The sequence below is a fragment of the Equus asinus genome, chromosome 20 (assembly GCF_041296235.1).
Source record: "Equus asinus isolate D_3611 breed Donkey chromosome 20, EquAss-T2T_v2, whole genome shotgun sequence".
Classification (NCBI taxonomy): Eukaryota; Metazoa; Chordata; class Mammalia; order Perissodactyla; family Equidae; genus Equus; species Equus asinus.
This window is the reverse complement of record NC_091809.1, coordinates 27,743,002-27,769,567: the sequence shown is the minus strand read 5'-3', so window position 1 is coordinate 27,769,567 and position 26,566 is coordinate 27,743,002. Positions and strand designations below refer to the sequence as shown.

The 26,566-nt window shown below is 47.8% G+C and overlaps 1 protein-coding gene across 1 annotated transcript; it reads left to right on the top strand.

The window, feature by feature from the left end:
* Positions 1–228: 228 nt before the first annotated feature.
* Positions 229–25,524, top strand: LOC106827567 (adhesion G protein-coupled receptor E2-like). The gene is made up of 18 exons (XM_070492235.1): positions 229–306; positions 2,769–2,822; positions 3,118–3,267; positions 5,783–5,938; positions 9,182–9,328; positions 9,414–9,460; positions 9,588–9,665; positions 10,088–10,265; positions 12,940–13,047; positions 13,239–13,459; positions 13,632–13,811; positions 14,874–15,071; positions 15,354–15,589; positions 18,560–18,626; positions 19,035–19,126; positions 20,118–20,286; positions 20,354–20,482; positions 24,545–25,524. The coding sequence occupies exons 1-18, from the start codon at positions 276–278 to the stop codon at positions 24,551–24,553; spliced, it is 2,250 nt and encodes a 749-aa protein (XP_070348336.1). The 5' UTR covers positions 229–275; the 3' UTR covers positions 24,554–25,524.
* The last annotated feature ends 1,042 nt before the right edge of the window (positions 25,525–26,566 follow it).

Sequence of the window (26,566 nt, the reverse complement as noted above, 5' to 3'; positions counted from 1 at the left end):
AAACACAGTATCACATTTTCTTCTATCAAAAAGACATGAAGCCCAGCCTCAGGCAGGCTTTCAGAGCAAATGCTGCTAAGGTTGTGAAAAATGTAAAAATAGAACTGTGAGTTTTAGAGAAGTTAATCATGGAGCAGATTAGGAGGAAGAACAGACCAGCGGTTTCCTACGTCAGCTCATCAAGACAGAAGTCATATTAAAAACAGTAAGTCTTTGTCACACACACAGACCAAGATCCGACGTCCTCCGTGGCTGGGCTTGCTGGACTCTGCACCATGAGAAAGAGATTTCGAAGGTTGCCGCCGGGTAGGAAGAATTATAACAACGATGAGAGAAGAATAAGCTACCTGGGAAGTGTCTTTACAGTTTGAGAATGTTCTCTGCTCTTTGCCCGATTTCTGGCTCGTTTTCCCACCATCTCTGTAAGGAAGAGTGGGGAAGAAGTTTTAAGAAGGATATTAGCTCAGTTCTGTTCAGTCCTCAAAGGAGAAAGTCAGTGAAACTCATTGCGAGGGCAAAGGTGGGGACTAAGGGATTTAGCACCCATATTAGTTCAGGATCTCACGAGAAACCGAACCAATAGGATGTATCTCTCTCTCTGTCTCTGTGTCTCTCTCTGTCTCTGTCCATCTGTATGTCTACCTACCTATCTAGATTTACTTTAAGGACTTGCATCATGAGATTGTGGAGGTTGCAAAGTCCAAAACCTGCTGTCAGGCTGGAAACCCAGGGAAGACTCGATGTTGCGTCTGAAGTCTGAAGCCAGTCTGGAAGCAGAATTCTCTCTCCCGCAGAGGGGGTCAGTCTTTTTTCTCTTAACTTCTTCATCTGATTTGGTGAGGCCCACTCAGATTGTGGAGGGTAATCTGCCTGCCCACCGTCTACTGGTCTAAATGTTACTAGGGTCTAAAAAATACCTTCACAGCACCGTCTAGACTGGTGTTTGATCAAATATCTGGGTGCTGCGGCCCAGGCAAAGGGATGCATAAGATTAAACATCATACCACCTATGCCACTGTTTTTCAGAAGAGTAGACAACCAAACTCTCAGAAAAGTCTGATATTCTAAGAAAAACAAAGCCCTTAAGTCTATCAGTTTTGTGTGGGTCGTGGAATGATCGGAAGGACAACACGAGTGAATTAGTGAAAACTGATATCTATGAGGTCAGCTTACTTCTGATTAGCCTCTATTTCCCTCAACGTTTAGACAATACCTGTCACCTTGTGGGTTAGATGTTACCTACATGTTGTCCTCATTGGTTGTAATTAGTTTCCTGGTTTTTATGAAAATAGCCATATTTCTTACCATTTGCTTTCTGGAACATGATTGTTTTTAAAAATCTGCACGTATTTGGCAGGATCCAATGTGCAAAATACTGTGGGGCTTTGAAAGAAATGGAGAGCAAAGTTAGCTTCTCCCAGATGTGCACATTTTTAGGTGTGCGTATATAACATCTCAGTAGACTAATGACCTTACTCACACGCATGGGACATTAGGATCATTTGTGCCTGCTCTGGGGGCCACACTCTAGGAACAGGAGCACGGTTGATGGGCATCTAAGGCATGGGTCGCCTGCACAGCTTTCCTGAGGGGCAGCTCCGGGCTGGGTGTGGACTCGGGCAGCCTGGCCCTGGAGCCTGGCTCTCCTCAGCACCAGACGGAGCCACAAGAGAAAAGGACATTTCGTGGGCAAGGAGGGCAGAGTAGAAGTCTAGGACTCTGAGTCCTGAAAGAACCGAGCTGAGCGTGTGATTCCGCCTGACCCTGGAGTCTGGCCCACGCAGCTGTGTCTCAGGGAACAGGAAGGTAGTAGAGGAGCAGGAGGGAGCTGCTCTTCCTTTCCTTCTTTCGCTCTTTCCTTCCCTTTAGCTGACGTGTGTTGTCTGTCTGCTCTGTGTCAGGCACTGCGCTAACCCGTTGTTAGTCTTCACTAATCTATGGTCAGAATAAAGCTCACCCTATCACAGTTACCGCTGCACCCACTTTGCACTGGGGCAAGTGTGGGCAAAGGATAGGCAGCGTTCCTGAAGCCGTGCAGTCACCAGGGGAAAGTCTGGGCTGCAGACGTGAGCGTGTCCATCCCCAAACCCATCGTCCACCAGGGTCCTCCGCCACCTTGCACAGGGAGAACTGGCAGTGCAGCGTTAAGGGAAATTCATCTTTGCTTCTAGCCGAAAAGAAAAATCCCATAAAGGCACGCAGATCTGAAAAGATTTTCAGCTCCCGTGGATGTGACGACAGACTGGTTGTGGCCTGTACAGCAGATTTCATTCCTTAGCGCCCATAGTGGCTTTGACCCCACAATGCCTGCTCAGTGACTCATTTCTCAGGACTGGCCTGGGGGCCAAGGGGGAAGGCTGTGCCCTCAGTGCACTAGAGGACGCCAGGAGCTAATTGGAGGAACCAGGAAGCCATGGCTGCTGTCCCTGGAGAGTCCACTCACCAGGAGAGAGTCGCTCTACCTGCAGCTTCCTTAGTTCCCACTCCTCACCTGTCGTCACCGCTCCCTCCTGATTCCAGGGCTCCGTGCCCTGCTGATATCCCTGTGGCTGTGGCTGTCAGTGACTGCGTCCTCGGGGAGTCCTGGGGGATGGAGGGAGAGGCTGAGTCCTCGATTCTTGTGAAGGACAGGAGCCTTGGGGATGCTGCCGGAAAGCCATGTGCTGCAGGGCCAGAGCCACCTCCACGGGAGGCAGTGGTCATGCGGACAGGGGCTGAAATTGGAGCTTAACTCTCCTCTTTGTCATTTCTCTGTCTTTCTGCCCCAGGATTCTTGGTGCTGCTGCTGTTGTCATTGGGACTTGCAGCCCAGAACCTTAGAGGTGAGTCTGCCCAGCCAGTCCCATTAGTGACATAAGCTGGGGCGTCCATGCTGGGGTCTGGGTCCTGTCACCCACAACGTGGGGAAAGGAGCCTTATTCTGCAAGCAAGGCTCAGAGATGGCCCTCTGGGGACAAGAGAAGCTCTTTCTTCTCCCCTAGATGTCCAGAGTTTTCTGAGCTCTTCTTCTGATGGGGTCGTCCCACTCTGCCCTCCTCTCCTCTACTCTTGGAACCCTAGCTGGCAGCTGACTTTCTCCGTTACATGGACTTTCTGACCGTGGTCCTTGTCCCATAGCCTCCGCCTCCGCAGCCTCTGCCCCTCCAGGCTGTGCTCCCTGGTGCCCTCGGAACTCCGTATGTGTCAGTGCCACCACCTGTCGCTGCCATCCGGGATTCAGCTCCTGGTCTGGGGAGATCATCACCAGCCCCGTGGACAGTTGTGATGGTACAGTAGGGTCTTGGGGTGGTGAGGACACTTGGGGATGTTGGGGGAGACTGTGGGGCATCCAGAGTCCTCAGCCCTGAGAGCAGCACAGAAGCACGTTGTCAGGGATGAGAGAGGAGACAGGCAGGGGAAGTGTGAGGGACGTGGGCACCTGCTTTCACGGTCAGTAGGGAGAGTGTCGCGAGCTCACACAGGGCAGCTGGGCTCCGAGGGCTCCGAGTGCTGCTCTGCCCCTGACTGGCTCTCCGACATTTGGGAAATTAGCTCTCCTCTCAGTTTGCTTGTCTGTGAGTTGGGGATAATCACTGCACCTGCCCCAGGTGGATGGTGTGAGATTTAACATTTCTCTGTGGGAAGAACAGGGAAAGACTAGTACACAGCGAATTGTCAACAAATGACAGCTATCATCATTGCTACTGATGTTATCATTGTGCTTATTCTAATAATACAAAGAAAGGGGAGAAATAATGGAAGCAGCAGGAGGAAAGACACAGCCCAGGCCTGGGAGCTCAGGCCCTCCTACCAGCCAGAGCTCGCCAGGAACCCAGCTCACGACCACGGTCTCCCACCTCCTGCTCACAGCAGCCCCGTGAGGCAGGCAGAGCTTGGCTTGTGGTTTAAATGATCAGATTTGGTGGAAAGAGATCGAGTGACTTTTCCAAAGTCCTACAACTAATCATGTGGTCGAATCGAATTCCAGGTGTAAAACGAAGCAGTTTTCCTTCTTCAACAATACAGGGTTATAAAAGAACATTGTTCTATTTAAAAATAGTTCAGATGGTAAATTTTGTGTTGTGCATTTTACCATGATTTTTAAAATTGGGAAAAGAAGAAAATTATACTGTTTTACACTAGGAAATACTCCTCATTGACTCAGAATCGTCTTGGATGTGTATTTATTGATATTGATGGTAAAAGATTTCTTATATGTTTGAAAAAATGAGAGAAAATACCCTTAAAAGTTTCACTAGTCTGTGGAGTGGATTATGTATAATTTTCTTTGTTTCCTAGTATACGTGTGTTATTTAATATTTGGGGGAAAGTAAGTTTTGTCAGGTGGAAAAAGCCGATGCTGCTGTGACAATGGCCCAGCCATCCACGACCCTGGCGGTGTTCCTAAAGGCTCCTCTGTGTGTGCGTGTGTGTCTCATGGAGATTTCTAGACAGGTGACCATGGACAGGAGACCCTGCTGCTAATGCCCCCGGATCCCGGCGCCTGTCTGGGAGGGCGCCTGTCAGGTGGAGAGGTCCCATCCTCGTGTATCCCCACCATCCCTTGCACCTCATTCTCAGTGGTCCCACACTTGACTTCACACCCTCCCGTCAACCTTGGGAAGAGATGTCCAGCCATTGCCGCCATCATAGAACAGAGGAGGGAAGCCCCATTGCCAGGTGGGGGCTGAACACAAATCCCTCAGGCGTGTGTCCCTCCTGCATCCTGTCCTATCCTGGTGCTGACACCCGCAGCCTGGGTCTGGGCCTTAGAAGGGAAGTCTGCAGGTGCAGAGAAGAGAGCTCCGATCTGAGGGAGACCAGCCGTCTGCCTCACTCACCATGACACTGTGAGTCCTCTCAGGCACTGAAGTCTCTGGTCCCCTCCTTGGATGCACATGGGCCACCATCTTGCCCTGCATGTTGATTCATTTTTGTGTCTGTGGTTCTTACTAAGCTGATGCTATTTTCAGTTATACTGTGCAGCCCCTGCTCTGTGGGCCCTGAGCTGCTCAAAGGGGATGTGGTTCATGGGCATCTTTCCTCTCATGATGGGAGAACAAGGAGAGAGAAGATGCCAGAAGACACCCCGATGACTCAGCCGTGAGCGGCTTGTGCTGCTTCCTCATTTCACATCCACCACAGGCTTTGATAAGGGGAGACTTCCCTCAGGGGTGGAAACGGCAAGACTCCCCTGGAGACATCCTGGGGCATCTGGGAAAGACCTGATCTGGGAGCTGGGGGAGTGCCTGATGGGGAGTGTGGGTGCACTTGGGCCACTGTGAGTAAAGGGGAACGGAAGCCAGCGCTGGGCAGGCTCCTGACCACCTGGCTTTATCCCCAGGTGTGAATGATGAGCGTGGCCCTGGACAGCCCCTACTATGGCTCCATCCCCTTCCTCGGCATCGAGAGTGGCCTTCAATGCCACTGTCACCCTGACTGGAGTGCACTCCCAGGTCCCTGATGGTGCTGAGAGCACCCCAGGGGAGGGTCCGGAGCTGAGTCAGTGCCTCCGTCTACCCCTCCAGCTATGGAGAGGGGTGCACACCTCCTTCCAGCCCTTGTCATGGGACAGCAGAGTTTCTGAATCTAGGTGCCTTCAGGCCCAGCCAGAGAACAGAGATGAGCAGACAATTAGCAGAATTTCTGGAGCAGATGCCTCCAGCCCAGCCGTGTCCCAGGGGTGCCAACCGGGAGCTGAGTTCTGTGCTGTCCCAGTGGCTGGGTCAGCCTGGGGCCAGGGTCTCTGATCTCTGGGAACTCTCACCTTTGGGAGGTAACCCTTTGTCCTGTTGTGTTCCAGACATCGACGAATGTGGACCACCCTTGGCGGTGTCCTGTGGAACATTCGCGGATTGCCAGAATGTGGATGGGAGCTACTACTGCTCATGTAGCCCAGGATATGGGCTCGTTTCTGGGGCAACAACGTTCAGAAACGAGAGTGAGAACACATGTCAAGGTAAGAACCACCCGCGTCTGCCATCCCCTCGTCCATGAGGTTTGGGTTCATTTGCGCCACTTTCTCCAGGTAACAGAGGGCCGTCTTGGCACCGACCTAGTCACTCACCCTCTTTGAACCCCAAGGCTCAGAAACTTCCACAGAGGGACACTTCTGCAATTTTGGAATGTGGTCCTTGCCCTCCAGGCATCTTATTTTCATGAAACAAAAAAGAGGGTTGGCATTGAGAGAACTCACAGGCTCACAGTGTCTTGGTACCAGCACAAGATCCATCCTCTTCAGTCACTGCCAGAAGCCCACAGGGGCTCGGCCACACCTGGAGCACCCTCAGATCCCCAGGCCATGATGGATCCAGGCGCCCCGTCCAGAAACACGAGAGGGGGGAGCTTCAAGGGCAGGTCCACATTCCCCGGCTGGCTCTGTCCCTGGCCAACATCCCCACCTGGTGAAGACGTCTCCTGCCACCTGACCCGACTGCTCTGCCTCCATCGAATTCTCTGAACAAGGGTCTGCCCGGACCCTCTCCAGTAATTTCAGCTCATGGGCCCATGGGCAACGCGGATGACCGGGACCCGGGGGAAGCAGGGTCAGAGGTGGACAGCATGACATGGAAACCCCCCACACAAACCCAGAGAATCGGGTGAACAGAAGAGCTCCTGTCTGGACCAAATGGCAAGAGAGGACATTGTCATGGACCATCACCTCAGGCTGACCCTCTCCCAAGGGGTCAAGCCCGGCCTCATGTCAACCTGGACCACTTGGGCCCAGAAGATGGAGGCTGAAACAACCCCACGGGGCCCACAGTCTGCATCTCTTGGGGGAGACTGAGGGCTGAGAACACAGAAACCTCTGCCACCCCTCGCTCATCAGCACCTGCTCCCCTTCCAGCCACCAGCCCTCGCCCACCACTGGCCTTGATCTGATGTGAATCTCCCCACTTCTGTCAGTCCAGAGGATGTCTTCATGGGAATCAGGAAAAGGCACCTTCACAGCCCCAAGGCTTCCAGGCCGGCCGTCAGCCCCACTGTCCACCCAGCCTGGCGCCCGCTGTCTGGGTCGCCCTGGACTGTCCAGCACCATCTCCACTCTCCCTTCTGCTGCCGAATGCCTCCTTCTGCAGCGGCCTGGCTCAGGGGTGGCTCATGGTCCATTTCCACGGAGCTGGAGTCTCAGAGTGAGCATGGATGGAGAACACTGTCCTGCCAGGCTCACGGGGATTCCAAGGAGAACTCAGCAAAGGCCATCACTGGGTCCAGGATGGTGCTGCTCGGGGAACGCAGCATTTCCCTGCTCTCGATCCCAGGGAGGCCCACCTGGCCATTGACCACATCCTCAGACGCAGGTGGCCTTGCTGTCCCCACCCCGGCTGGAAGCTGCCCAGGGAGGCTGAGAGAGTCAGAGCTGGGGACAGGGAGGACTCAGGCCACCTCCAGCCACTTCTGGACATCAGTGCATCCAGGCCACCACAGCCACCCACAGGCCTCCACGTGAATGAGAAAGGGTGCCCACTCACCAGGGAACGGACAGTGGGGCCTTCCAGATGCTTCTCTGCCAGGAAATATGGCTGCCTCCCAGCCCCGAGGGCTGCCCACGGCTACAGGCCGCGTCACCTCTCCTTCCCCCTGCAGACGTGGACGAATGTCAGCAGAAACCCAGAATCTGTAAAGGCCGCAGTGTCTGCATCAACACCCTGGGCAGCTACACCTGCACGTGCCCGCCCGGCTTGGAGCTCAACCCAAAGGACCCGAATCTGTGCACAGGTAGAGCCCCGGGGAGACACCGAGGCTGGATGCACTGGGAAGGAGCCGAGGCGGGTCCTGCAGCCCAAAGAGGAGCAGATCCTCAGGCCCTATGAAGACACCCGCTGAGCCTGCCCAGGGCCCCGCCTCCCTGAAAGTCCCCCACAGAGCAGGGAGGTGGCCGGGCCTCTGAGCCTGGGTCCCCTATGGATCCCCCCTGTCCCTGAGAGCACCCCCAGATCTCGCCCCTTCCACATGTGTCACCTGGGAGCAGAGGGAGGTGCCAGTTCTGAGAATGAGAATCTGGGTCCAGGCCTAGGAGGAAGTGGGTAAGAGCCCTGATCGGGAAGTCCAGCTGCCATGACTAGTTTCCCTCTTTCCCTCAGTTTTCTCCTGAAAACTGGGGATGTTGTCCCTGCTGAGAGCATCCTGAAGAAGCTGACATAACGAGGCTTTTCAGGAACGTGGTGTCGTCAGTGCTGCCCGGGGAGATGGGGTGGGGCAGGGCCAGCCCTCTGGGCTCTGGTCCAATAAGGGCAGGGGTGCCGCCACCCACCCACCCGCGGCACGTGTGTAGCTATAGTGCCTTAGCCTCCCTGGCTGGAGCCCCTCGCAGCTCCCCCACAGTGCATCCCGCACCATGTGTGAAGGGACTCCATCCGTCGGGGTCAAACTTGCACACACATGGTTCTGCCCTGTCACCCTGCAGGGGCCTCTGGGCTTCTGGTGTGTTTAGTGGAAAATGCTGCCACACAGTTGTGTCCCGACAGGGTGGGTGGCTGGAAAGCGGGGCATGGGGGTGTCTTCAATGTGAGGTGCTAAGGAATTTGAGAGCCGGGGCAGTGAGGGGGGTGCAGTGAGTGGAGGGCAGGGCCTGACCCTCTGGCTTTGTCCTGAGATGTGAACGAATGTGCCTCGGGGCACAATCCCTGCCACAGCTCCACCCACTGTCTCAACATCGTGGGCGGCTACAAGTGCCACTGCTACCCTGGCTGGAAGCCGGTTCCTGGGTCCCCCGAAGGCCCAGACAGCACCATCTGTGCAGGTCGAGAGCCCGGCGGCTGCACTCCTGGGGACCCCCACTCAGAACAGCTGCTCACATACTCGATGGCTCCCACGCGGACCCAGCAGCATGAAGGCTGGGGGCGGCTGCTGGGCCAGGCGCTAAGCCTTTTGAGACCAAATGGGAAAAGATCTGGGGGTCCTGCAGAAGGAGCTGGGGTACCACGGGGAAGGGTCACGGGACCCCAGGCAGCAGCTGATTACTAACTGGGATGAAGGTTCCCACTATTTCACAGCCTGCACATCCGTCTGGCTCACCTGTTGTGTCACCTCTGCACTCCCCATGACCTCTGGTCACCACTTGGGTGTGCCCTCACCTGGTGGCATCACCTCCAGCCCAGGGGCTGAGGGGACGCAAATAGAGAGAAGGGGGTGGGGCGTGGAGGGGAGAGGGGCCTCCTCCAGGCTGTGGCCTGGCCTGACCCCGTCTTCCTGTCCCCAGATGTTGACGAGTGCAGCTCCGGGTGGCACCCATGTCACAGCTCCACCGTCTGCGTCAACACCGTGGGCTCATATAGGGGCCGCTGCCACCGAGGGTGGACACCCCTGCCGGGGCTCCGGGACAACCAAAACACCACCGTGTGCGAAGGTACCTGATCTCACACGACCCCAGACTCCACCTTAACAAACAGAGACCCTCTCAGCCCTAATGAACCCCTGTCTGTCCCCTGCAGAGGTGTCCTTCCCCATCTGGACTCCGCCCCCAGGAATCCAGAGCCAGGTGAGTGGCTCCAGCAGGGACCGGGAGGCAGGAATCTCCCTGTGCAGCCCACTCTGTCCGCCTGTTTTCCCTAAGCTTCTCAGCCACTCTCGAGGCTTCCTGACACCCTCTGCTCCCCTCCCCCCAGCATCTCTCCCACTTCTTTGAAAGAATCCGGGATCTGCACAGACGCTTCCAGTCAGCCTCGGCCCAGGACACCTTCAAGGTAGGGGCAGGACCCACAGGAGACAAGGTGGAGTCACCCCTTCCCCACAGAGGCCTGGGAAAGCTTTGGTTCGGGAGGAGCCGGACCCCACCATGGTGGTGCCCTGCTCTGAGGCCCCGGTCCTCCCGAGTGTGTGGCGACAGCCCCCAGCGTGTGTCTGTACTCACTGTGAGACGCCCACGTGCAGCTATTGACACCTTCCCTCTTGCTTTCCTGGACTTTGGGTTGACGTCACCCTTGGCATTCACCAACAGGATGACCTCTGAGTGGCTGGATTCTGGGAAAAAAGACACAGGGAATCCCATCCAGTGCCACGTTTATTCCCAAATAGTCTCTAGGGTCTGTTCTTTGAGCTAAGTGGGCAGGGTCTTCATGCAGACCCTCTGCTCATGGCCCACTGGCTCTGTGTTCCTATCCTCCAGGATCTCATGCATGAAGTGGATGATCTGCTGGAGACCCCAGGGGACCTGGAGACCCTGCCCCGCTCAGAGCAGCACTGTGTGGCCGCTAACCTGCTCTTTGGCCTGGAGGATGTCCTGAGAGGGCTGAGCAAGGCCCTGTCCAATGGGTCATTGACCTTCAATTCACCTGCAGGCACAGGCAAGTACCCGAGTCTGCCCCGGGATCCTGCTCTGCCCGTCCTCCGCCTCGTTCCTCCCCTACCTCACTGGAGCCGGTGACCATGCTTGCATCTCAGTGTTACTCATAAACAAATTAGAATGAAAGGTTAAAAGAAATGAAGAAAAACTATAAATAATAGGCATTTTCATCATAATATAAATTACCAGAAGAGGATGATTTGAAGTTAATTTAATGAATTTCACATAAAATAGGAATGGCTTCAAAAGAAAACATTATTAAATGTGGACAATATTAATTTAATATTATTTGATATTGAAGTATGATTTGTTTTATTGAGGTTAAATTCACATAAAATAAAATTCACCATTTGTACCAAAGTGTAAAATTCAGTGGCATTTGGTACATTCATGGAGTTGTACAGCCATCACCTCTATTTCTGAAATAGCTTCATCGCCCCGGAAGTAAACCCTGCAGCCACTAAGCAGTTGCTCCTCATTCCTCCCTCCCCCAGCCCCCAGCAACCACGAATCTGTTTTCCGTCCCTGTGGATTAGCCTATCGTGGACATTTCATGCACATAGAATCCTACAACATGTGACCTTTTAGTCTAGCTTCTTTCACCCAGCATAGTATTTTCGAGGTTCATCCATGTATTAGCATGTGTCAGTATTTCTTTCCTTTTTATGGTTGAATAATATTCCCATATAAGTATATACCTCTCTGTTTATCCATTCATCCATTGATGAACAGTTGGGTTGATCCACCTTTTGACCATTGTAAGTGGTGTTACTCTGAATACTGGTGTACAAGTTTTTGTTTGAATACCAGTTTTCAGTTCTTTGGGGTACATACTTAGGAGTGGAATTGCTGAGTGATATAGAAATTCCATGCTCAACATTTGGGGAACCACCAAATTATTTTTCCAAGATGGCTGCACCACTTTCTGTTCCCACCAGTGAAGTACAAGGGTTCCAATCTCCTCATCCTCAGAGACATTTGTTACCTCCATTTTGTTTTTTCATCACTGACTTTTAGTGTCTGTGAGGTGATTTGTCATTCTGGATATGATTTGCATTTTCCTGATGACTTACCACATTTACCATCTTTTCATGCATTGGTTGAATATTTGTGTCTGTTTTTTGGTGAAATGTTACTGAAGTCCTTTGCCCATTTTTAAATTTGGTTGTTTGGCTTTTGGTTGTTGAGTTGTAAGAGTTCTCTGTGTATTCTGAAGGTAGACCCTATGTGATTTCAAATGTTCTCCCTTCCCATAGGTTGTCTTTTACTTTCTTCAAGTTCTTTTCCTGTCAATGAACAGATGCTTCAATTTTGATGAAGTCCATTTTATCTGTTTTTTCTCTTGTTGCTTGTGCATTTGGTGTCCTATCTAAGAGTCCATTCCAAATTCAAAGTCATGGAGATTTACCTCTATATTTTATCCTCACTGTTCTGATATTAGCGCTGAAATTTAGGTCTCTGGTCCATTTTGAATTAATTTTTGTGTATCGTGTGAGGTAGGTGTCCAGCTCCCTTCTTTGCTTGTGGATATCTGGATGTCCCAGCATCGTTTGTGGAAGAGACTATTTGTTCTCCATTGAAGGGTCTCGGCATTCCTTGTTGAAAATCAACTAACCGTAGATATATGGGCTGATCTCTGGACTCGCAATTCTATTTTGTTGTCCTATCTGTCTATTCTCACGCCAGCACCATAGCGTGTTGATTACCATAGGTTAGTACTAAGTTTGAAATCAGAAGGTGTGAGTGCTCCAAATTTGTTTTTCATTTTCAAGATTGTTTTGGGTCTTTGGGCCTCTTGCAATGCCATATGAATTTTAGGATTAGCGTTTCCATTTCTACAAAAAATAATAAATGTTGTTGCATATTGATTGTATTGCACTGAATTTGTGGGTCATTTTGGGGAGTATTGTCATCTTAACAATATTAAGTTCCGAATCATGAACAAAGGATGTCTTTCCATTTATTTGGGGTTTTTAATTTCTTTCACCAATGTTTTAGAGTCTTCTGTGTACGTATCTTGAGTCTCTTTGGATAAATTATTCCTAATATTCACTGAAGATGTTTTCATCTGTGTCCATAAGAGGTGTGTCCGTAGTTTTCTTTTATTGCAACGTCTTTCTCTGGGTTTGTTTTCAGGGTCGTGGTGGCCTTCTAGGGTTATTTAGGTAGTGTTCCTTCCTCTTCTATTTTATAGAGGAGTTTACGAAGGATTCCTGTTAATTCTTCCTTGAATGGTGGGTAGAATTCACCAGTGAAGCTGTCTGGTCTGATCTTTTCATTTTTGGAATTTTTTTGATTACTGATTAAATCTCTTTACGTCTTTATATGGCTGTTCATACTTTTTTATTCTTCAGTCACTTTTGTAGTTTATGTCTCTAGGAATGTGTCCATTTCATCCAGGTTACCTAATTCATTATTGAATAATTACTCATAGTTTTTGTTATAATCCTATGTAAATTCAGATGATATACCTATATAACCATTATTATTTTTACTAAATATTAGATGCAATATTATAATATATATAAAATAATGGTTTTGTTTGGTACAAAAATAATAGCATTACACATAATATTGGCATATACATACATATATGTATGAAATAATGGTATTGTATCAACCACTGCAGGCACAATTACTAATCTAAGTCCCTATGTGCCTTGCACGACTCTCAGAGCTGACCCTGGAGGTGCTGGAGCAGGGAGACAGGAGTATCTCCTTGAGTCAGAATCAGGCAAAGATGCTGCTGAACTGGGAGACGGTGCAGGGATCTGCTGACTCAGGTAAAGGCTGAGATGGGGAGAAGGCCACTGAGGCTTAACAGCGGGACAAGTGTCCAGGGATGGGACAAATAGAGGATTAAATGTTAAAGGGAAGTAATCGGGTATGGAGAGGCCAGAAGGAGAAAGTCCCTCTGAAGAAGGAGGGGTCCTGTTGGGGACACCAAGATGTCAACCTTGCCCTCGTCCTTCAGGCCCTTCTGTGGTGGGCCTTGTCTCCACCCCAGGGATGGGAAAGCTGCTGGCTGAGGTGCCCCTGGTCCTGGACCCTGAGAAGCGGGAAGTTGTATGGGAGACACACAAGGACTTGCTGCAGGAAGTCACCCATGTCCTGCTCTCAGATGTCATCACTGCCTTTTTGAGCAACAGGGACACTCAGAACCTCAGCTCCCCAGTCACCTTCATCTTTAACCATGTGAGTCCAGGTGGGAGGGGGCTGTGGGTGTGGAAGAGGCCTGAGTCCTGGGCGCAGCCTTGGGGTTCAGGTGGGGTCCCCATGGGTGCATTATTTACCCAGGAAAGCCCTTTATGAGCCAGGTTCGGAAGCACCAACACTACCAGCTCACATTTACTCCCTGATCCTGCAGTCAGTGACCCCTCGGCCAAGGAAGAAGGTGCTCTGCATCTTCTGGGAGCACAGCGGGAATGGAAGTGGTCATTGGGCCACCACAGGCTGCACGATGGTGGGCACCAGAGACACCAGCACCACCTGCCGGTGTACCCACCTCAGCAGCTTTGCCGTCCTCATGGCCCACTACAATTTGCAGGTGAGGGCCCTGAGAGGGGCTGCGTTCAAAGTCTATCACACTGTAACCAATTCCCACAGATGCAGCAGCATAAGGACCCACAGATGTGTCACCCCCAGTCTGTGCAGGTCAGCAGTCCCGCATGGTGCAGCTGGGCTGTCTGTCGGCATCTTACAGGTCTTATGAGCCTCTCCTCTGAACCCTGGTGTCCTCCTCTAAGCCCTGTGGTTGTTGGCAGAATTCAGTTCCTTGCGGTCATAGGACTGAGGTCCCACTTTCTTGCTACCTGGCAGTGGGGGACCATGCTCAGCACCTGGGGGCTACCTGCATTCCTTCTCCCGTGGTCCTCTCATAGGTTCTCTCACAAGGTGTCAGCATGCCTATCTGGAGGCCAGCAGCTGAAGCTCCCTCACATCAAAACTCTCTGACACTTTGAGTGTTTTTCTCCCTGAACAGCCTGAATCTTTCAGGGGCTCACCTGGTTAGACCAGGCTCAGCCAGGATAAACTCCTTCTCTTCAAGTCAGTTGATGTAGGACCTGATGTGGGACCTCCATCTGCCATATCCCTTCACAGCAGCACTCGGATTGGCTTTTGACTGGAAACCTGGAAGAAGGGGTGTGTCACCTGGGGGCAGGGATATGGTTGCCAAATTAGACCTCTGCTCACCTCAGGGGTCTCTGGTGCAGCAGTGCTCAGTGGCTGCAGAAGGTCGACTTGGCAGAGGGCAGAGGGCACCAGGGGAGCCAGTGAGAACAGGTGGGTCAGGGGCCGTGTTGGCCTCCTCCCCTGACAGCTGGTGAGTTCCTCTAGGTCACCAAAACCAGAGACTCACTCAGGTGACCTCTAAAGGGAAAAAAGCCCTTGTGAGAGGCAGGGCTTCGTCCAGGCTCTGAATCAATCAGTTCACAATCCCATAGTGTCCTAAAGTTCTGAACCTGTAGGTACTTAGTCAAACAGCACAAGTTTACCTGGCTCCTCCATTCCTAATTTTTCTGTGCCTAAAAATAAAGAAAAATGGTGGAAGGGCCATTACCCCAGAGCAGGAAGGAGTGACTGTGGTTTCCTCTTTGCTGGGTCCCAGGAGGAGGATCCCATGCTGGATGTGATCACCCACGTGGGGCAGAGCCTCTCTCTGCTGTGCCTCCTCCTGGGAGCCCTCACCTTCCTGCTGTGCAGAGCCATCCAGAACACCAGCACCTCTCTGCACCTGCAGCTCTCGCTCTGCCTCTTCCTGGCCCACCTCCTCTTCCTCACGGCCATGGACCGAACAGAGATCCAGGTACTGACCCTGTCACAGTGGACCCTCTGGCCTGCCCCAGGGGGTGCTGAGTCCATGGAGCCATGCTACACTGGATGCCTTAATGAAATGATCTTGGGTCCCAGGGAAGGTTAGGGGGTGAGTGACCAATGTCACATTGACTGGTGCAACTAGACGACAAACCCTCTCTGACCGCTCCTTCATACGCATCAGACTTCTCCCCAATGGCAAGGCACGGGAGAGGTCCTGGGGCCATACTCCACCCCGACAGTCCCTCCTGGTGAGGCCTCGCTCCTCCCCCAGGTGCTGTGCGCCGTCATCGCGGGCGCCTTACACTATCTCTACCTGGCCTCCTTCACCTGGATGCTGCTGGCAGGCCTGCACCTCTTCCTCACTGCACGCAACCTGACGGTGGTCAGCTACTCCAGTGTGAGCAGGTTCATGAAGAAGCTCATGTTCCCTGTGGGCTACGGAGTCCCGGCCGTGATCGTGGCCGTTTCTGCAGCATCCAGGCCTCGTCTCTATGGAACACCCACCCGGTAAATGCACTTTCCCGTTTGTCCTTCTCTTCTCCAGCACAACCACGGCCATCATGGAACCAACACAACACTTTAATTTTACCAGGATATGATAGGCAGGTAAAAAGTCAGTAACCACTCCAAAGACATTTCCTGGTTTCACGATTGCGTTCATTGAAGGGACTGTTTTAATTCCTTAAGATTTAATCCTTTTAAATGCTAATTATATTATGTTAATAATTCTATATTTATGTAATATTTATGTTTTATATTAACTATACACTAATATAATATTGATGATATGTTAATAATTATGAATTAATATAGTTAAAATATACGATGTGACTCGTGTTGACGTTTTAGATTTTATTACATTAAATATTAATTTTATGTTATTTTAATGACTATATTATACTAACGGCTATCATATGTAATATTAATTGCATCTTATATATTAGTGTATGTATATTAATATAATACCCATTGCATTAGTTTTGGAGACTGTTTTAAATCTTCTAGAAAGCGAAATTAAAGTGAAGGCGTGGCATTGGTTTGTGTAATCCACTTCTCTCTCCTAATTAAAAAAAGGGAGATAATTTAGACAATGAAATCATTATGACGAGAGCTAAGATTTGTCAATCACTTCTGTAGAGCAGACTTTGTTCTAAATATTTTTCATGTATATCAGATCAAATCATCCTCCCCACAACCTTCTGAGGTAGAAACAAGTAATATGCCGGTATTACAGATGACAAAACTGAGGCACAAAGAGATTAACTAACACGGCCGAGATCTCAGAGTTGGCTGGTGGCAGAGTTGGGATCAAATCCAGTGTCACTCACAGTGCAGTCCTACACTGATAAAATTAATGTTCATCTGCATCGGACGAGCCCTGGCCAGCTAGCCTTCCTAGATAACTTAGGATAAAAGCGAACTCCATCTGTAAAGGGCCAGACGGTAAATACTTTTGGCTTGTGGGCCATCCCATCCCTGTTGCAAATACTCACCTCTGTCCTTGTAGCACAAAAGCAGCCACAGACGATACATAAGGGAACGAGTGTGACTGTGTCCCAGTACAGCACATTCACAAGATCAGTTGGCAGCCCACCTGGCACAGGCTGCAGTCTCCTGCCCAGCCTCAGTAGCTTTCTCTTCCCTTCTCCCTGATGGAGCCACCTCTCCATGCTCCTCCCACCTCCCATCTCATTCACAATTCCCCTCACCTGGGATCAAATTCCAGTCCTGTCACTTGCATCAGTGTGGCCTTGAGTGACTGCCTCTGTTTCCTTAAGCCTCAGATGCCTGACCCGTCAGGAATAAAGGCATTATGCACGCGAGCCCCGCCTTAGTGCTGTGTCAGGCTTACTGTTACTTCTTCTTCTTTTTTTTTTTTGCTCTCGTCTTTGGTGTCCCCAGTTTTTTCGCCTTGTCTCTACCTACTCAGCTTTCTTATCTCAGTGTAAACACAATTCATTTCTCTCAGGGAACCCTTCACAACTATCTGAATCTGTCACACCCCAGCCCAGGTGAAGGTTCCAGCTACACATGCTCATACTCCTCATACTATGATCATAAAACTCGTCATCTTGTTTGCTTCTCCTGCCTGACTGTTGACATTCCACCTGGCTGGACCTCCCAGAGGACTGAGAACAGTCTATCTTAGTCACGACTGGGGCTTCAGAGCCATGCACAGATCCTGGTAGAAAGGAGACACTCGATATTTGTCATCTAAACCATCAATTAATTGATTGGTTGATATTTTTACTTTTAAAAGTTTGTATTTTTTTCTGCCAGCATTTCTGGGAGCCAAGACTTGAAAGAAGTTTTTAAAAGGAATTTATTTTTTAAAAAACCACTTTGTTAAGGTATGATAGACATGTAAATAGATGCACATGTTTGACGTATAGCTCCTGATGTGTGTGGGGATATGCATACGCCTGTGAAACCATCACGACCATCAAAAGTATATACAAAATTCAGTTATGCAAGATGAAAAGATCAGGAGACCTACTAAAGAGCACATGCGTATAGCTAATAATATTGTGCTGTACACTTAAAATTTACTAAGAGGGTATGTCTTACATTAAATGTTTTTACCAAAGAAAAGCAATAATAATAATAATATTAATTAAAAAAAATAGACAGAGAAAGACAAACACTGCATGATTTCACTCATATGTGGAAGATAACAAATACATGGATAAAGAGAACAGATTAGCGGTTACCAGTGGGGAAGGGGAGTGGAGGTTGGGAGAAAGGGTAAAGGGGTGCATATGTGTGGTGATGGATAAACGGTAGACTACTGGTGGTGAGCATGATGCAGTGTATCCAGAAATTGATCAGTAATAACGTACACCCGAAATTACACAGTTATCAACCATAATGATCTCAATAAAATTACTTGAAATAATAATAATGATAATAATAAAGGAGGCAAGAGGGCTTGCCTCGTGGCATAGTGGTTGAGTGCAGCATGCTCCACTTTAGTGGCCCAAGTTTGCAGGTTCAGATCCTGGGCATGGACCTACACCACTTGTCAGCCATGCTGTAGCCGTGACTCACATATGAAAGAGAGGAAGATTGGCACAGATGTTAGCTCAGGGACAATCTTCCTCAGCAAAAATAATAGTAATTATAATAATAAAGGAAGCAGGAAGAAACTTTGGGAGGTGAGGGATATGTTTATTTACCAATTCTTTATCCACAAAGACCAATATATTGTTTTTGTTTCCTGAGGAAGATTCGCCCTGAGCTAACATCTGTCACCAATCTTCCCCTTTTTGCTTGAAGGATATTGGCCCTGAGCTAACATCTGTGCCAATCTTCCTCTATTTTATATGTCGTTGCCACCATAGCATGGCTGATGAGTGTGTAGGTCCGCACCCAGGAACTGAACCCAAGCAGCCGAAGCAGAGTGCACCAAATTTAACCACCAGAACACCAAGCTGCTCCCATCACAAAGACCAATATATTCTTGAATCTCTTTCTTAGATGCTGGCTCAACACAGACAAAGGGTTTATATGGGCCTTCCTTGGCCCCGTCTGCACCATCTTCTCTGTGAGTAATGGATCACATCAGAGCCTCCTACCTGCCCAGCTGAGGGCTATTCAAAGTCAGGTGTATAAGGAGGGTTACAGGCAGGGTGAGCAGTCATTCCAGTTTGCCCAGGACTGAAGGGGCTCCCACGAGATAGGAATTTCAGTTTTAAAACCAGGACTGAAGTGTTTCCTGAGACATGAGATTTCAGGGCTAAAACCAGAAATTCCCCTGCAAACTGGGGCGAGTCGGTCACCCAAGTTACAAGACAATGATGTGCCTGCGTCACTGGGTGTTGGGTCTGGTTTTCTAGGACTGCTGTGAAATACAAATGCTCTTGCTGCTGGGTTAGGTGTTGGATGAGCTAGGAGGAAGGCTGAGCAGATGTGCAATGCATTTACTATGCCTTGTGGGCATATTCATCTGCAGATCAACTTGGCTTTCTTTCTGATGACCTTCTGGATTGTGAAAAACAAGCTCTCCTCACTCAACAGTGACGTGTCCACCCTCAAGAACACGAGGTGAGGGTGCAGCAGAGGCTGCGCACCATCCCCCATACAAAGCATGGTCCAGGGGCAAGGCCATATGGTCCCAAGCTCCCAATGTCCTTCACCCAGATTCTGAGGGGACTGGAGGAGAGAGGTGCACCCAGCCGCCTTGGAAGTCAGCTCAGATACAGTACTTTGCTGCTGACACCCAAGCCAAAAGCCTTGTGTCCATCCGTAACCCCAGCATGAAGCACCTAAGCTACATAGAGAACTGACTTTGTTCTGATAAACGGGGATTACTTTCCTGGCTCAATGAAAAAGGGCCTAAGAACATTCATATCTTTATAACACGCTTAGGAAATCACACAGCTGTTCCCAGAGCCCAGCATGCCCTTTCCTGCCCACACCTCCATGCGTGCTCTTCCTGAAGCCCTCTCCCACTCTCCCACCAGCTGAAAGCAGGTTCATTTGCCACTTATTACATCTTCTAAAGGTTTGGGGATGTCCTTTGCTTTCCTCAACTTTGCACAGAATAGATGGCCTCTATTATGAGCAAAGGAGGCTCTGGGTCAGTCCATGGAGAAGGTGAGGATGGGAACAGTGCTGGATGGACCTGGGGAGAAGTACCTTGCACTTCACAAATTTATAAATGACCATTTGTTTTTGTCCTTCCACTAGACTGTAAGGTCTGTGAAAACAGAAATCTTATCTTTGTTGTTGTTAATGCCCAGGCCCACACCCAGAGTTGGGTGCACAGAGTGACCTCAGCACTGTAGGTTGAGTGAAATTAGGGATCTTCATGAAACATCATGATATTTTGGAAATCCACATTATGCGATGTCACTACCATCTTAGTCTAATTCAAAATGCCATCCTGGACAAAGATAGTATTTCTTTTTGGGGAATCATGGCCAGTCAGATCTAAGTTGATCACAACTCAGAGGCATTCATGGAGTACAGATGAAAATGACCTTGGTTTTGTTGCTCTCTGTGCATCACAAGCCTCCTTTCTTCTCCTCTCCAGGAGGCTGACATTTAAAGCTACAGCTCAGCTCTTCATCTTGGGCTGCACGTGGTGTCTGGGAATCCTGCAGGTGGGACCAGCTGCCCGGGTCATGGCCTACCTCTTCACCATCATCAACAGCCTGCAGGGCGTCTTCATCTTCCTGGTGCACTGCCTCCTCAGCCAGCAGGTACCACTGTGTGACACCCACTCAGGATTCTGCCCATCCTCTCTCCTCCCAGTGAGCTGACCCAGAGTCTGCTTTGCCTCTGCACGTCCAGCAGCAGTACAGGAAATGGTTCAAAGGGGTCACGAAAACCAAGGCCGAGTCTGAGAAGTACAAGCTCTCCAGCAGGGCTGTGTCTGATGCCTCCAAACACAGTGTGGTAAGGGCACGCATTGCTCCCAGAGCACTTCACTAACAGATCTGCTTGAGCAGCACATGCCTACCACACCGGGCAACCTGGGTATATAGGAGGTGATGCCCTAGGATGGCTCACACGTGGTTTACTCCTGGACTCACTCAAGGCACTCCCCTGTCATGAAAGGAGCTCTTCCTCTGCTTTCACTCACTGTGTTTCTATGCTCACCTTGACCCTTGCACATGGCCATCTTATTCTCCACTCGTGTGGAGCACCCACTTTCTGAGAGATGGTGCATGTGCTTTTTAATTTTCCTTGAGAAGAAGATAGAAAACACTTACTCACAAGCAGAGAAAGATGCTATAGTATGCTCTACGAGCAGGAACTAATGATCTGAAGCAGTGATGCACGAGCTGCTCAGAGTCACAGCACCATTCTTTCTCCCAAGTCATTCCAGGCTACCCCTATATCTGAAGGACAATAAACAGATGGTATGTATGGTCATAAAAGGAAGGTGAAATCAGCATTAAGTTGGAACTGAGACTGTCCTTAGAAGTCTGCAATCATTCCAGGTATTTTCAACACACACATACAATGTAAAACCAGGGAGGAGAATCACAGAATGTGTAGGAGAGATTCTAGCAAGGTGAATAGTACCAAGAATTGTATTTTCAGGTTTACAAACCGTTTTCTTGTATTTTTTATTCCTGTGTTCTTCCCATTAGCACTTGGAAGTAAGTGTTATGCTCCCACTTGATGGGTGAAGAGAGTGAGACTCATGGGGTCTGGATGTGTCGTGCAGGGACTTTAGCTGCTTCGTTCTTCCTCCCAACTTCCACGAGCCCCCCACCTGGCAAGGCCTCTGCATTTCTCTCCTCTGCCTGCTTGTCCACCCTCTGCAACTGCCCCTTCCCGAGTACTCCACTCCTCAAAGGTCTCATCCTTCTAACTCTTCCCTCTTCCCAGCACATGTTCCTACCAACTTCTTCACAGGGAAAATCAACTCGGTGGATGAAACAGGGTTAACCTTGTGCTCTCAAAAACGCCAGGCATTTGACACCTGGTTCATTCTCTCCTCGTTCCACCTTATTCCCACAGATAGACAAAATCAGCTTCCAACTTTTAAAATCTAATCCTTCTGCCTGTATTTTTAAAAATTATTTTATTGAGGTCATATTGGCTTATAATGTGTAATTTTCAGGGGTACATTATTATATGTGAGTTTCTGTGTAGACTGCGGCATGTTCACCACCAATACCCTAGTTTTTATCCATTACCATACATATGTGTCCCTCTACCCCTTTTCCCCTCCCCCTACCCCCTTTCCCTCTGGTAACCACTAATGTGTTCTCTTTATCCATGGGTGGGTTTATCTTCCACATATGAGTGAAATCATACGATCTTTGTCTTTCTCTGCCTGAGTTATTTCACTTAGCATAATACGCTCAAGGTCAATCCATGTTGTCGCAAATGACACAGTTTTGTGTTTTTTATAGCTGCATGATATTCCCTCGTACTTATATATACACCACATTTTCTTTATCCATTCATCCATGGATGGACACTTGGGTTGCTCCCACATCTTGGCTAATGTGAATAATCCTGAAATGAACATAGGGGTGTATAAATCTCTTTGAATTGTTTATTTTATGTTCTTTGGATAAATACGTAGTAGTGGGATAGCTGGGTCATATGGTATTTCCATTTTTAATTTTTTGAGGAATCTCCATAGTATTTTCCATAGTGGCTGCACCAGTTTGCACTCCCACCAGCAGTCTATGAGGGCTCCCTTTTCTCCACATCTTCTCCAAAACTGGCTGTTTCTTATTTTGTTAACTATAGAAATTCTGACAGGTGTGAGGGGATATCTCATTGTAGTTTTGATTTTTATTTCCCTAATAATTAGTGACGTGTCACATCTTTTCGTGTGAGTTTTCCTCCACCTGTATTTGGTTCCTGACATTCGACTTCTCAATAACTTTACATTATTGCTCATACATTCTCTCTCTTGTCCTTGCACAGTCTCCCCTTCTGAACAGCATCTTTTCCACCTTCATTGCAGCATGCTCAGTCGCTCTCGTTAAAAATATTAATGCTATATGTTTTACCCCTCCCTCTTCTTCTATACACTCAAGACTAGCTTTTGCCTCCTTCATTCCACCAAAAGAGCTCTCTCTTAAGTCCCCAATGGCCTTCATATCAAGGGGTGAAATAAATATCCTTTGGTCCTCTCAGCAGTATTGGATGCTGTGGTTAATGCCTCCATCATGAAACTTCTCTCTGTCTCTGGCTTCTATGTCTCAACACTCCCTGGAGTTCTTCCTCGCTCTCTCGCTGAGCTTTATTCATCTTCTGTACATTTCATCTACCCTACCTGGCTTGGGTCTAGAAACACTTCTATTCTCATATTAACCTACCTCAGACAATCTTGTCCACAGGGACTCAATGAACCACACAGGAAATGATGGTCAAATATATTTCTCTGACTCTGGATTACCTGTGAGCTCCAGACTACTAATCCCAATTGCCTACTCGAGACCTCCACTTAGATATCTCAGAAGTAGCTCAACATTGTCATAACAGAACTTATCGTGTTTTTCACCAGTTTAATCCTCTTCAGGATTTCTCATCTCTTTGGGTGACATCTCCAGCCATCTTGCACTAGCCAGGACCTGGAACATCCTTCACATTATCCTCTTCTCTACCCTGTTCCACCCCAAACCAATCCATGGCTGAATCGTGCTAATATTTCCTCCTCAGTAGCTCACAAATCTGTCTTGTTGACACCATGTCCATCACCTTGTCACTAATTCCAGCTCCCATCTTCTCTTGGCCAGATTGCAGTATCCTCCTAACTCGTCTGCCCTCTACTCTTCTCCGTCTTCCTATTAGTTTTCCACATAAAATTCAGAATTATCCTCTCAAAACAAAAATTTGATCATGTACTGCCTTGCATAAAAATCCCCCGAATGGTTCTCCATTGCCACTAGGAGCAAGACCAAAATACATGAGGTTCCAATTTCCCCCAAATCCTCACCAAAACTTGTTATCATTTGTGTTTATACCTTGGTGGGTGTGAAGCAGTTTTTCATTATAGTTTTGATTTGCATTTCCCTAATGTCTAATGATGTTGAGCATCTTTCCAAGTGCTTATTATTCATTTGCATGTCTTCTTTGGGGAAATATCTATTCAAATCTTTTCCCTATTTTTAATTCAGTGATTTCTCTTGTATTGATAAACTGTAAGAATTCTAGGTGTGTTCTGGATACAAGTCCCTCGTCAGATATTTGATTTGCAGTTATTTTCTCTCATTCCGTGGGTTGACTTTTCACCCTCTTGATAGTGTCCATTGATACACAAAAGCTTTTTATTTTGATCGAGTCCAATTTATCTATTTTTTATTCACTTGTGCTCTGGGTGTCAGCCCTAAAAAAGAATTGCCTAACCCAGGGTTCCAATGATTTACACGTATGTTTTCTTCCAAGACTTTTACGCTTTTAAAATTACATTTAGGTATCTGATCCATTTGGAATTAATTTTCTAAAATGCTGTGAGGTTGTTAACATGGCGTGACATCCACATGCTTTTGCATATGCCTATTCATTTGTCCCATCATCATTTATTAGAAAAATCATTTTTCTCTCCATAAATTATCTTGACATCCTTGTCAGAATAAATTCACCATAAATGTAAGAGTTTATTTTTGGTCTCTTAACTCTATTCCATTCATCTCTCTTGATCATTGTAGCTTTGTAGTAAGTTTGAAATTGGGGAATTGACTCTACAAATTTGTTCTTTTTTTCAAGAGTTATTCTGGACTAATTGAAGTCCCGTATAAATTTTAAGATGTGCTTGTCAATTTTGAGAAAAATTTAACTGAGATTTTGACAAGAATTGTGTTAAATCTGTAGATCAGTTTAGGGGGATGCTGCCATCTTAACACATTAACCTTTCAGACCCATGAACACAGATGTTTTTCTGTTTCTTTAGAACTTCTTTGACTTCCTTTGACAATGTTTTATAGTTTTCATTGTACAAGTCTTGCACTTTTTAACACAGTATCATTTTTCCGCTTTCCTTCTCAGGAGAATTAAGTGAACAACTAAGCCAGAAGATCTTGTATCCTGGAATATTCTGAACTTCATCCTTTGGGCAAAGTCTATAAAAAATACTTCTTCACATCTGTTACCAGTTACTCTTCATGGCACCATTGTGGGAGAAAGTATGCAGGAAATGTTTGACATTCAGTTGCTGGAAGATTTGGGTTTCCTCATCCATACAGCATGATGTCATTCCCTGCAAAGTCAGGGAGCTATGGCCCAATTCCTCAGTTGCCTTGGATTAACCCCCTCTGCCCTAACCTCTTTTCCAACAAAGATGCTCCTCACTTTGAAGATCTATAGTAAGGAAAACCAACCTCAAATGACTTTCTTAAAATAGCATAAAAGAGAAAAATATTGTTCAACCACCTGCATGTAGTGTAAACAACTAATCCAGTTGCCCAACTTTCCTCCCTTTGGTACCAAATGTCGTACGTCTCATGAAACACTTGGGCTACAGATGAAGTAAAACAGTTGGCCTCCCTACATACATGCTTCAACTTCTTCACTCTCCATTTCTAAATGCTTACTAATTTATTCATTCAAAAGTGTATTTTTATTACTCACCATATGCTACACACAGAACAAGATGGATCCAATTCCTGATTTCACTGAGCTCACAAGGAAAAAATAGTATTTCTTCTCTTAGTGTGAACCCTGTGGATAGAGTCTGTGCATCTTTACATTTTATAAGCAGAGCTGTGTAAAAGTGTATTTTAATAGTACCCATTATGTAAGATGTATTTGTATATAACATTATTTCATCCTCGGCATGCAGTCTAGGCAAGATCCAAATCCAGAGCTGTGACACCTACAAGAAATTCCCTGTGGGCCCCACTGACCAAATCTGCATCAATTTGAACATCAAGGAAAATTACTGTAAATAAATTTAACATATTAAATAAAAATATGCATGAATTTATGGTGATATATAAAACATCAGCCAATAAATGTAGAAGATATGATAAAATGAGAATATCATGTTTTTTTCAATATCCAGTAAGAGGCCACTAAAAGCACTGGGTGAAAGGCTGCTGGAGGACAGACTGGTCCCACAGTGACCAAGAATCCCCTCAGATTACTGGTTCATCACAAGGGCCAAGGTGCACGTCTACAGCGTGGAGATCTGCCAGTCACCATGTGAACTTAATGATCAGGCTCAACATCATCAGTACGGGAAACCTGACATCAGGTATCTCCTGAGAAGACATGAAGTTACAGCATCCCATTTGTGGTGAATAAAGAATTTTGACAAATCAGTCTAACCTAAACCTAATCCAGCCTTTAGACCAAGGGTGGACAAACTGGAGCATGCAGGACAAGTGCAGGCAGCTGCCTGCTCTGGTGAATAAAGATTTATTGGAGCACAGCCACACTCATTCATGGATGTACTGTCTATGGCTGCTCTCACGCTACAGTGTCAGAGTTAAGCAGCTATGACAGAGAGTGTAAGAACGACAAGCTGAAAATGTATACCACCTGGCCCTTTATAGGCAACCTTCTCAGTACCTGTTCCTCCATATCTAACTTTCAGTATACACGGAATACAGAGGACAGAAGAACAGGTTAAATGACATCAAGAGGAAACAATCAGGCAAGTTGAGAGTGTGGGGCATTCAACAAGCCATTGGCTTGGCTTCTTCTAAAGTCAATATCATTTTAAAAATGACTAGAGGCTGCTTGAGATTAAGAGACAGAAGTGACAATACAATCAAATTCAATGTCAATTTTAGTGGGACTCTGATTCAGATATACAGCTATAAAAGGTGTTTTGCAGGCAATTGGGATAATTTGAATATGCGTCAGATATTAAAAGTTATAAAGTTAATTTTCTTGGTTGTAATAATCATATTATGGTTATCTGGAGAATATTCTTTGAAATCTTCAACATTTGTTGAAGGAATATTGAAGGATGGAGCATCATGATGTCTGCAAGTGACCATCAAATGTTTTAGCAAGAACATGTATGTTTGTATATAGAACTAAAAAGACTTCTCAATGTAGCAC

Coding starts and splice junctions, on each gene's coding strand:
- LOC106827567 (XM_070492235.1), top strand. CDS start 276: ATGAGAAAGAGATTTCGAAGGTTGCCGCCGG. Junction 9,461..9,587: donor CCCCAGGAATCCAGAGCCAG/GTGAGTGGCTCC, acceptor CCCTCCCCCCAG/CATCTCTCCCACTTCTTTGA. Junction 13,812..14,873: donor TGGCCCACTACAATTTGCAG/GTGAGGGCCCTG, acceptor GCTGGGTCCCAG/GAGGAGGATCCCATGCTGGA.